This window comes from Puntigrus tetrazona, chromosome 1 (assembly GCF_018831695.1).
Source record: "Puntigrus tetrazona isolate hp1 chromosome 1, ASM1883169v1, whole genome shotgun sequence".
Lineage (NCBI taxonomy): Eukaryota > Metazoa > Chordata > Actinopteri > Cypriniformes > Cyprinidae > Puntigrus > Puntigrus tetrazona.
Window position 1 is genome coordinate 8,778,989 of NC_056699.1, and position 11,582 is coordinate 8,790,570.

Below are 11,582 nucleotides of genomic sequence, written 5' to 3' on the forward strand. Positions count from 1 at the left end.
ATATTAAAGGCTTCACTGTGCATATGTAGGTCTGTCAGTTAGAGACATGGTTACTATGGTTAAACCGTGTTAACCACCAGTTAACTACACTAAACACAGTTTTAACATGGTATTTATAGTAAAACTGGATATACAAATGGTAATCAATATGGCAAAAACATGGCTACTATTGTAAAACCATGGCTATTCTATTTTAAAGTAAAGACCAGAAATGACGCAAAAATTATTATTGTGATTTTTTTTTATTATTATTAATTATGCAAACCTTTTAAGCAATCTGAATGCTAATGCATAAAAAGTATACTTCACATAATGGCAATGACAGATGCAAGTCAGATGACTGAAAAAGACAAGTTTTAACATGAAGATTTATAAGAAACAGCTAATTAGATAAGGCTTGTAATCTGCAGAAACCTGTTAGGTGAGACTGGAGCTAACTGTCACACAAGGCAGTTGTCACAAAAGTTCATAATAAAACAAAGTTTTGAGTAAAACGTCCAGTTACACAAATGCCTGTTGACCTGTCTGTTATTTGTTGGTTCAAAATTGTCTTAAATTAGGATCAATTAAAAAAAAAAAAAAACTGAATCTTATTTCCTGGGCAATAAAGGTGGTAAGATTTTTGTTGCCAGTGATTTAAAACATCTGCTTAAAAATAAAACAACCTGAGAATTATTCACTAGAGTAATGTGTGACAACTAACGCTGGCCTTTTTGTTCAACAATAAAATCACACACTATAACAATCAAAAAGTCCGTAACACGCTTATTATCACCTAAAAGGACAATCAGAACTTAAGTCTAAAGCGCTGTCTGCGCTATTCTGAAGATCTGTCAGTTAAAACCATTATAAAATGATTCACAGAGATGGATATCTCTATGAAACCGGGCCTGATTAGAGTTCAGTGGGATTCAGTTTCTTCTCATTTGTTGTTTTGGCTTCACAAGATGTTTCTTAAAGGAGCGGCAGTGTAAGAAACTCATGAAAGAGGTGGAGAGAGGGATCTGTATGTGTAGCACATTGTGAGATTACTGAGGGCTCATTATTGCTGTGTGCACTCAGCACCGTCAGACCCTGTGTAAGCTGATCTGGGTGGTGGGCAGTGGACAAGCTCGGAGAAACTATGTTAGCAATGTGCTCATTGTAAGGAAAGATTATCTGGCTTATAACTCCTAGAGAAGCAAAAAGAACAATGCGTTGCCAATACGGAACTACGGAGGCATTAATACCCAAGAGCACTTTTTCTTGAAATAAATAGAATAAATAACTATACGCGCCATCAGAATTCAGCGCTTTTAACTTCAACAAAGTTCCCTTTAAATTTAGTAATATATATTTATAAATAAAGACTTTAAACTGCATAATGTATCTGTTTAAATTTATAAGACCTTTAATAAATAACTTTTCCATTAATAAAAGTATCATGGCTATTTCATTAAAGCGTTATCCCTTTTAGTTAATGGCTTTTAAAGAGTTCGCGAAGTGCCAGCCGAAGCTGCAACTACAGTCTAGGGAGGTAGCATGTGTTAATCTAATTACGGCAGTATTTGTATCTAACAGAGTTTGACACAGGTCAGGTAGATAATTGCATTGAGTCACTGAGAGCTTTAATCCAACTTGAGATTTCTTCAGCGTGAGGGTGAGGAGAAGCACTCGGCGGGACTTTCACCTGCACGAATCAAAAACATAGAGACGAGCGGCATGTCAAATGATGATTTACCAACATCATAACTGCATCCAACAGGTGGTACGTTGAATACAAAGTGCTTTATAAAAATAGAAACACCTGTTTGTTTCACTCAAACTTCAAGCGTTCCCACAGCAAGTCTAATTGTTCCTTGTTTTTGGGTGTTTTATAGTGTAAGCCTTCTTCTTGTGGGTTGGGCTGTATTCTATTACTGTGTTAAGTCCTAATACACTGTGTTAGGCCCGTATCTTGTATCTCTGGATAGCAGACATTAATTTTACAGAGTAATCCGATGCTGGAGAAAGAGCTTTGGCTGAATGCTGAGCGGTGCTAGCGCTTTACTTCACTATCATTAATTTGGAATTCTCCGAGGCAATATCAGGAAGCCAAACTAAAAACACTGAATAATACCCACTTCATTTTTTTTTTGTGCAGCAATGAACTTACCTACTTAGCAGTGAGTTCCTTCTTCATGCAGGCTTTGAAGGACGTGAATCTCTCTTCACCTTTATATCCCTGGGTTTACGTGGATAATATAAAGGATGATTTGGTTTTATGTCATCAAATAGAAACATTATCTTCAAAATTCTGACATTTACTTGACGAGACTGCTAGAATACTAAGCGAACAGTAAGTGACCACTAGATGTCAGCAAAATTGCACCCACAAGAAGAAATAACAACGTGAAAGGCGGCCAGATAGGGTTTGTATATGGGTCAAAGACAAAAAAAGGATATAAGCATAAAAGCAATAAGGTGTTGTTTTCTGTTTAATTGAATTGCAATTTGGTTTTTGGTTTTCTGAGCAAAAAATGAATTGGATACATTTTTGTTTTACAGAAAACACACTAAAATGTCGTTCAGTGTTTTTTAGGCATATTTACGGCAATTATCGATATATGATATTGAAAGACTAATTTCTTTCACCTCAAATACTCATTTTTAACATCTGCCACTATTCTTGGTTTTATAAATATTCGTCAGTTAGATCGTTTTACTCATTTAAAACATGTTAATACGTTTAATAGATTTTAATATGTACAAGTCACAATTAGCATGTGGTTTGAATTTTTACATAAATACCGTGCTACGCTGAATGATCGAATTTCGGCATTTTTCGACATAAAATCACTTTTGATGCAGACATCTTGACATCTTTGACCCATCTAGAAAAGTTCAGGGTATCTTTATAACAATGTTAAAGTCTTCACTGACAATTTTGATCAATTTGTAGTGTCCTTAAAATAAAAAATCTGTTAAAGTAAAACCTACTGACCCCAACAACAGAAATAATAATGACTAACTTGAATTTGAGTTTTACTTATTTTTAAATGTGCTTAAAAAATCTATCTTGTCCAAGCTAAATGTGTTAATGGTGTCTAAAAGTTGATTTGTATATCAAAACACATGTGTTAATGCCATGTGTCAGTTCAAATCCAGATTTCTGAACCTCGTGATTTCCACCATTTGGATCTCAGAAACCTGTTTTAAAGCTCACCAGTGGATCATAACTCTGCCGTTATTGCCTTAAAAGCTGGAAAATTGCATTTAAACACATATTTACCCAGGAGCCACGATGCAGCCGGTCCTTCATTATCCCGATGAACTCCTTGTAGCTTAGCTGATCGTCATGGTCCACATCAAAGATCTTGAAAACGGTGTTCACAAGGTGTCGTGACAGCTTCAGGCCAGTGGCCACATATACCGCCCGTGCAAACTCATCTGTGAGAACCAAACATCGTTACCCACACCAGTAAAACAGCAAATGCATTATATGATTGGCCCATATGTTTACCTTGTCCAATTGGGCGATTTGCGTAGTTGTACATTTGCATGGCAATGGTAAAATCCTCTAAGTTGTTAAGGAACTGAAAAAAGGTCCTAAACTCTTCAAACGTGATGCCCTAGAAGAGAAGATCAGCGTTAAATCCTTTTAAGAGGAACCTTGGGCAAAGGAACGATAATTAAGTCAGAGTTTTTCTAATATGAATAACGCTACATTAATACATAAAATGACGAATTTCGAAATATACCACTACGGTCTCTGAATAAATGCAACACAAACGAGACAATACTGCATCGTGCCGCACTATTCCAAGCAGGAGGACACCTTAAGTGTCTGTTGGACCTTGAAGAGTGATAACAGATCCCAAGGCAGAAAACAGCAAAGTCAAACAAACCCAGCACACATCTCTCCTGCTCCTTTACAATTTGAGCTGTCGACACCTTTAGATTGTTTTGTTTAAGGAGAGGTCGGGTAGCTTGTCGACTCTTCTAAAGAAGATTAACCTGATACTTGCGTACATAAAAACAAAAGGGGATGTGTCCAAAATATCTCAGCACTAGCAGATTACCCAAACAGCGGCCCTTTTGATTTCCACTCATCCGTTTCCAGGCACTAGACCCGTGTCTTTTTCTGAAGCCTCTCTCGCAACCAACAACAACCGTTTTACAAATGATCTACTGAGTAATATGCGACGCTTTGCTGATTTTACAAGTTAAGCTGTGTTGCAATTTTTCTTAACTTAAGAATAAAAACCACTTATATAGTAATGGCCATCCAGCAACAGCCTCTTTGAGAAGCAGAAAAGAATGTAACCTCAAAATGTGAGGGTCAGTGTGCAAAAAGGGAAACAACCTGAAGAAAAAAAGACAACAGCATCGCTTACATTATAAATATCTGTCTCTCTCTGCTATGCGGTGGTATTTGTATTGCTATGCAGTGATTTGAATAGAGTCATTCATGAACGATACATTAACTTAGATAACGGTAAAGGAAAATTAGAATACTGACAAAGTGATGTGATTGAAAAAGTATTACGTTTTTTACTAATCTAGCTCCTTTGGATAATGTTCTGGCAAGGTTCTAGTAACATAAACATAATGTTTGTTATAAGTTACGTGGTCCGTTGTTCTCAAAACATTAGCACAAAGCAATATTTACGCATGTAATATTCATGTAATAATACGTTATTATATTGTTAAAATATTACTAGTTTCAGATTTCAATAACGTTCTTCTAATAACGGTAACAGAACATGTGGTCTGTTCTTTTCAAAACATTAGCACAAAGCATTATTTATACATGTAATATTACTATATTGTATAAGCAAAATATTACTAGCTATTACTAGATATTATGAACAAAACTATAAAATAAAAACAAAAGAAGTAATGTTTTGAATGTTCCAAGAACATTCAGAAATCAAACTTCCATAACATAATGGGAATGTCTACAAAATGTTCTTAAAACATATTTTGCTAGATTTTACTATTTTAATGGCAAAATGCAAATTGCTATAAATTTTAAATGTGTCTAGCGCTTCGGAAAGCCTTCTGATTATCCTGAGTGATGATGGTGGTCAGTGTGTGTGTGTGTGTGTGTGTGTGCACCTGGTATTTATCACATTATGGGGACCAAATGTCCCCACAAGGATAGAAATACCAATACATTTAATAAAGTCCAAATAAAGTCCCCATAAAACATGGAAACACAACCTTTGTGTGTGTGTGTGTCCAGAGCAAATGTATTACCTTCTCATCAGGTATGCTTTGACGGACATTCTCAAGGTAGCCTGCGATGTTCTCCACTGTGGTGTAACGCAGCAGGATCCGAGCGAAGTCTTCCTCACTGATGGTGGTCATTCCCTTGGAATAGCTGAGGAACTCAATCTCAAGGACCTCTGTCTGCAGGTTGTCCATAAACCTGCCGACAGAACGTGACACAGTCACAGTGTTAAGAGAAGATGCCATCGCTCGCTCAGTAGGACACTAGACTAAGTGACTGGGCCATCCCAACATGCTTTAAAAACAATACAACGTCCTCACTGACCCTTCACTATAAAAACAGTCCTGAGGCTGTATTACAGAAACTTAATTAAACATCACGACGGAAGCAGCCTAGGTTTGGGTCACGTTTGTGGAATCCGTCACTTACCTGTAGAAGTCATCAAAGTTAAGTTCACTTTTGCCCTTTCTTCCAAAGAAATGCACCAGTAGAGTTGTGTCGGTGACATTTTCAGGTTCGTGCTGCGAAAGCAAATTACGAAAAGGCATTATTCAGCTGCAAAAACTGAATAAGGGAGCAAAATTTGTCACAGGATAAGAGTACACAAAAATAGCTTGATGAGGATATTACTGCACAGCCATAAACATAACATAGATACAGACACAAACACAAATAAATGTAAAATGAACATAAATTGACTAAGAAATACATAAAAAGATTCATTAAAAAGCAACTGACCAATTGAGAAAAAAGCAAAACCTCTATCATACATTTTAAAATCACACATAAACAACTGTCCTTTGATTTTGTTGAACTAGCTGTAAATATTGATTTAAAGGGATAATGAATTTTCTACCATAATTATTTCCACACTCGTTATGTTAAACTGGCTTGCCTTAGCACATGTGTAAAATGTTATATATCACTCTTTGTCTTGTTGCTACAATCAGAGTAAACTAGATCTACGTAAATAAATTTGCACAGATTCGGAACAACATGAGGACAAGTAAATGAGTTCATTTTGGATGAAATATTCCTATCTATAAAATCTTGGAAGGTTAATATGCACAATATGTTAATATGTTTGATAGAGCAAAGACACATCATGGAGCAGCCGACATCATCTCATGCCACGCAAACAACAGGTTGCTCGTGCAGAAATCTGCATACAAGATATACCTCAGTGCTCCTTCGCAGCAATGCATCATTATAAAAACAAGAGGCATACTGTATCTCACAGTCTTTTCAACAAAGAAGCTTTAAAATGCCAACTACAAAGTATTTTGCATTATCATAATATTCTAGATATCATCAATGGAGCAATAATAATATTATATAATAACAATAATTTTATTTCAAATCATTTTTATAATGCTGTCAAATGATTATGTGTATATTTATTATGTATATAAATATATTATGTTATTATATATATTATATTATATATTATGTATATAAACACATACATACAGTATATATTTTGAAAATATCTGCATGTATTTACATATATTTATTTACATATATAAGTATATTTAATATATAAACAAGACATATTTTTCTGAAATGTCTACATGTATGTGTGTATTTATATATACATAATAAATATGCACAGCAATCATACATATATTATGCTAACAAAAAACAATTAATCATTTGACAGCACTATTTTTTTATTGATATGCATTTTGTTGTGCAGTTTAGTTATCTTCATACGCATTTTGAGGTCTTGAAAAATCTATTAATATCAAACTGTAATAACATAAATAGTAGTGACATTAATGAATGAAAATGGTAATACCGCAAAAAAAAGAAAAAAAAAAACATGAGACAATGGGCAGAACCTCACATGGGATGGGGGACAGGGAATGGCCAGGGGTAATACGAGATTCGAATGAGAAAACGTGAGCTTGAGGATACTTGTACCTCCATGAGATCTGAAAAGAGAACTATTCTCGCACCATGCCTTAGAACATCCCAGAAACTTCTGGGTTCAGACTGAAGCTGCTCTTTTTTAAGTACCTGCATATCAGAGGTGAAAATATTAAAGGCGTAACAAAACAAGAAAATACAGTGAAAGACTATTCTACATGCAAAAACCGCCTGAATTAATGCAAGCTAATGTGAAGTCAACTTCGCGGCACCCTTCCAACGAATTACTCCTCATGTAAGCAGTGCTGTTTTATCTTACATCTGTTTTGTTTTCTAGTTTTTTTTTAAGTATTCACTTACGTGAGCTGCGCTTTCAAAGCAGTCGATATAGTTCGTATTTGTGTCTGTAAGTCAGCAAAACACACCAGATATGTGCAGTGTAAAATAAAACTAGCTGTCTTCTACAGTTCACTAAAAATGCAGTCCTGAAAAAGTATGGGTGTGAATTTATTTAACTCTCTTAAATACCAAAACAAGGTAAGGGTTTGCCGTATCAAACACCGAAACACAGGACAGACAATATTCTGTTGCTGTGTGAACGTGACCTTAGCGCTTCAGTCGGTAAACAAGCGCTCCAGTCACGTCCTTGCCAAGATAAACAGTGGATTGTGTTCGGTATTATTATATTTTTGAAATCAGCACAAGTATATCGTGGTGTGCACAGACAAACACTGACTGAACAGGGCCGAAAGAGCTTGTCGTTTCTCTTGTTTGGTGCTGAGACTGGCTCATTCCTCAGCTGCAGCTCTAAGTGACACAAAACTCTTCGTGGTCAAGAAGTAACCTAAACCCGAATACCGCTCTTCAAGCGACTGTAAAAATAAAACATGGGGGTCCGGGGAGAGTTGCCATTCTTCAGGTGAGGGCCTTTTAACGTGATTCTGCGAGACCATTCCTTGGTAGAAAGCTCCTGACAGCAGACAAGCAACATAAATCATCTGTTTCAGTCTCTGGATAATTGTAGACAATGGAGCTGCATTTCAGACCGAGCCCCATTAGAGCTGCATTGTCCCTCCTCTCCGGAGGTGAGCCATGCGTGAGGGTCGCTCCGTTACGCCCTATCCAAACATTTCAGCGTGTAAAATAATATTGCTCACCGACTGTCTGAAAGCCACCGAATGTGGACGTAAGCCTTCTGGTTTATTGAGCACTAATTAGGGTGAAGCTGCATAAACATTAGCGGTTACGACGGGCATGCATGGTTGCCGTCGGTCACGACTGTACAAGTCCAATCAGGCATTAACCGGCATGCTAAAAAACACGTCATGCTCTTTAGTACACAGATACATACATTGCTGCTGACAGATCCCTGATGTCCGTACAGCTCCACGCTCTCACGCGCCGAATGATGACGTGCAGAACAGGGGAAAGAAATCAAATCAAAGCAGCATTCGGCAGATCTGTCACATCTCATGGATGGTGAAAGACAATGAACTCTGAATGTGTTTTTCTAAACAAAATCTGCAATAATCAGCATTTCCCCAGCATGAGAGATAAGAGACTTATTGTGGACTTGCACTCTGCAGAAAACATTCATGTCGTCAACGTGCAAATTTGTTCAAATCAACATGCATGAATTACGCGCCACATAATTTCTCGTATTTAGACGTGATTGAGAACATGCAACATTAACGCTATTTCTGAAATTTTTGTTAAAAAATTAAGAATAGTTTATCCAAAACGATCGTTCACTCATGTCTTTCTAGCTGACTTTGTTCCTCTTTTGTGGAACGCAAAAGGAGAAATTCATAGCAGAGAATAGATAGATATTGTAGATGATAAAAGTTTATGGAAAGTTACTTTTAAATTTGTGCATATTGTGTCCCTCCCTAAAAAAGCGACTAATTACGTTACTTGGTCAATTTTTAATGGAATGCAATGCATTTGTATTGCTTCTGAAATAAGGGCTTGCTTGATTGTTTTTAATAAAAAGTTCTGTTTCTGGCCAATGTAAAAGCACTTTCACATCAAAAGTGAAATGAATGAGAATAAATTCACATCTGTACAGTAGAGGATGCAGATCAAAAAAACTAAAACAAAATCTATTTTGCTTATTAGTATGATTAAACGGGATCATCAAATGTCAGCGTCAGACATTGTTTAACAAAATGTAATTAAATACATAAGGATATTTGTATAAAAATACTTCATTGTATGTGTGCGTAATATTCCCAGTGTATTTTACTGTTTTTTATACATGTTGAAGTATACTGTATCTGTCAATAAATGGGAAAAATAGAGTCATTTTTGTTACTTATTTGAAAAAGGAACTCAGTATTTTCTTGCAAATGGAAAGGTTATGTGTTACGTTACTAGTCACTTGAATAAAATAATCCGCAGTAAATGATTACATCTAAAAATATATAATTACAAATATAACTGAGCAATTTATAGCCATCTTTTTCATGCGATGAAAGTTAATGGTGACAAGGGTTGCCAAGCAATTTCAGTCTTTTTCTTAAGTAATCTTTAATTATATGGCGCTTCACACAATAAAAAAGAACAATGCAGGTTAACAGTGAAGCAACAGATTCAGCGATGCAAACTTCAGTAAATGTGACAAACACAAATTTTGTTAGAAAAGAAATGCACTGTACTGCGGCTCTAAAAAAAGGCAATATTGTTATTGTTTAGCTTCAGTTTTGTTCTCATTTGAGTGCCTTCAAATCAAGTCTTTAATCCACAAATAAGCAAGCTAAAGTCTTGCCACATGTTAAAAGATCAAATACGTTCGGAAATGTATAGAACTGCTTTTATGGAGAGCCGTTGATTTTATTGAACAGAAGAGAGCGGTGCGATCATTCTTCAAAACTTCTCCTTTGGAGTTTCTCAGATAAGAAATAACTAAGGGTTTAGAATGACGTTTTCTTTTTCTGGAAGAACTATTTCCTTGCATTACGTTCAAATATGTACATATCAAACCGAGAGAATAACAGAGGACTGTAAAATGCTTTTGGTAGCAAGGCAGAAACGTATTTCTTACCAGTTGAGAGTAACTCTCAGAATCTCCTCCCCGCTCTTTTTTCTTTTCATTTTTTTTCCGGAATATCTCTTCCAGCTAAAAGAAAAAAAGAAGAAATGCATCTTTAAGCGTTCTGACACTCACATGTAACAACATATACTTATAATTAGCATCAACAAAAGCGACCGTACCACCATGAACTCCCTCTTATCCACCATTTCGTTGCCGTCTGCATCAAACATTTTGAAAGCTATTTTAAAACCCGCATGCGGCTCTAGGAAACAAAAAGAAAGACATATAAAACATCTTCATGCGGTTACATTTCTCATGACTATTGTTTGTGCAAGCAACAAGCGTGCATGGAGGATTAAACCTAAAGACAAACTCACTTGTCAAAATGCAAAGCAGAAACAGATACTCTGTGTAAGCGATGACACCTGAAAAACACCACATAAACATTACCTTTTAGAAATTCAAACAAAGCTTGTTTTCCGACACCCCAGAGCCTGCCCTCGAAATAAATTTTACTATCAAATGTCATTTTAAACTAGAGACCCTTTCTTCTTTTACGTTGATAAGATCTAAGAGGATGCCGTTCTTTTCTCTTGTTTGGTGTCCTCTTTGCACAAACAGAGACGTTAAAAACGTAAAGTAACCAGGCTGGACGCAAACCCAAACAAAATTAGAGCAGGCCAATGGCTCCCGAGCTCCCCTCTGTTTATTTTCCTAGGTGTAAAACATTCTCGAGTGATCTGTAACTGATTGCAGATGCCCGACGTGGGTTTGTTTTCCTTTTTGAGGTCTGTTAGTCCTTTGTTGTGTGATAGGAGAAGAAAGGAAGAGCAACTGTCTAGGAGAGACTTAAGGAGAATTGTTCCAGCCACTGAAAGCATTCCCAAGCTTTTGTCTGAAGGAGATGATAGCGACTCGGACACAGATAGTTCAGGAGGGCTTCTTTGAGTGCTGTGGGAAAAGGACTTTGGAATGTTTGAGGAAACGGATGAAGAAGGTAGAATAGGATAGAGGAGATACATTTTCACATTTCAGGCCACCCTGGTTCTGATGCGTATGCATAAGTGCATCCGCCGCTATTGTATTTGTGAATAACTAAAGCTGTGACCTGTTCATTTAATGTAATTAATTATATAAAAATAACACATTACTTCATTCGGTTATACTTTCATCTAAAACGCATTGTGCGAAAGTTACTTTCGACATTATTAATAATGGTAAGTGTTTCTTCGGAAGAAAATCAGCATATTAGAATGACTTCTGAAGGATCATGTGACACTGAAGACTGCAGTAATGATGCTTTGCATCACAGGAAAAAATGTAAATATATTAAAATAGAAAAAATATATATAACTAGTGCTATCAAATGATTAACCACGATTAATGCATCCAAAATAAAAGCTTTTGTTTACATAATATATGTGTGAGTGTATTATTATGTACATATAAATACGCACACATGCATGAATATATTTAAGAAAGATT

At 36.1% G+C, this 11,582-nt stretch overlaps 2 protein-coding genes across 2 annotated transcripts in view; one reads left to right on the forward strand and one right to left on the reverse strand.

Annotated features, from left to right (window-relative positions):
• LOC122342651 (ankyrin-2-like) overlaps positions 1-1,176 on the forward strand; it is an 18,026-nt gene extending 16,850 nt beyond the window's left edge. Inside the window, exons 14-15 of the mRNA XM_043236629.1 lie at positions 961-970; positions 1,063-1,176. Of these exons, the coding sequence (XP_043092564.1) occupies positions 961-970; positions 1,063-1,176 (124 nt within the window). The remainder of the gene's footprint in view (positions 1-960; positions 971-1,062) is intronic.
• LOC122351550 (calcium uptake protein 3, mitochondrial-like) overlaps positions 224-11,582 on the reverse strand; it is a 19,115-nt gene continuing 7,756 nt past the window's right edge. The window contains exons 5-15 of the mRNA XM_043248705.1: positions 10,475-10,522; positions 10,277-10,359; positions 10,107-10,181; positions 8,415-8,456; positions 7,118-7,213; positions 5,624-5,715; positions 5,221-5,392; positions 3,482-3,590; positions 3,251-3,408; positions 2,135-2,203; positions 224-1,669 (exon numbers count right to left, since the gene is read on the reverse strand). Coding sequence (XP_043104640.1) covers positions 2,135-2,203; positions 3,251-3,408; positions 3,482-3,590; positions 5,221-5,392; positions 5,624-5,715; positions 7,118-7,213; positions 8,415-8,456; positions 10,107-10,181; positions 10,277-10,359; positions 10,475-10,522 — 944 coding nt within the window. The 3' untranslated portion in view covers positions 224-1,669. The remainder of the gene's footprint in view (positions 1,670-2,134; positions 2,204-3,250; positions 3,409-3,481; positions 3,591-5,220; positions 5,393-5,623; positions 5,716-7,117; positions 7,214-8,414; positions 8,457-10,106; positions 10,182-10,276; positions 10,360-10,474; positions 10,523-11,582) is intronic.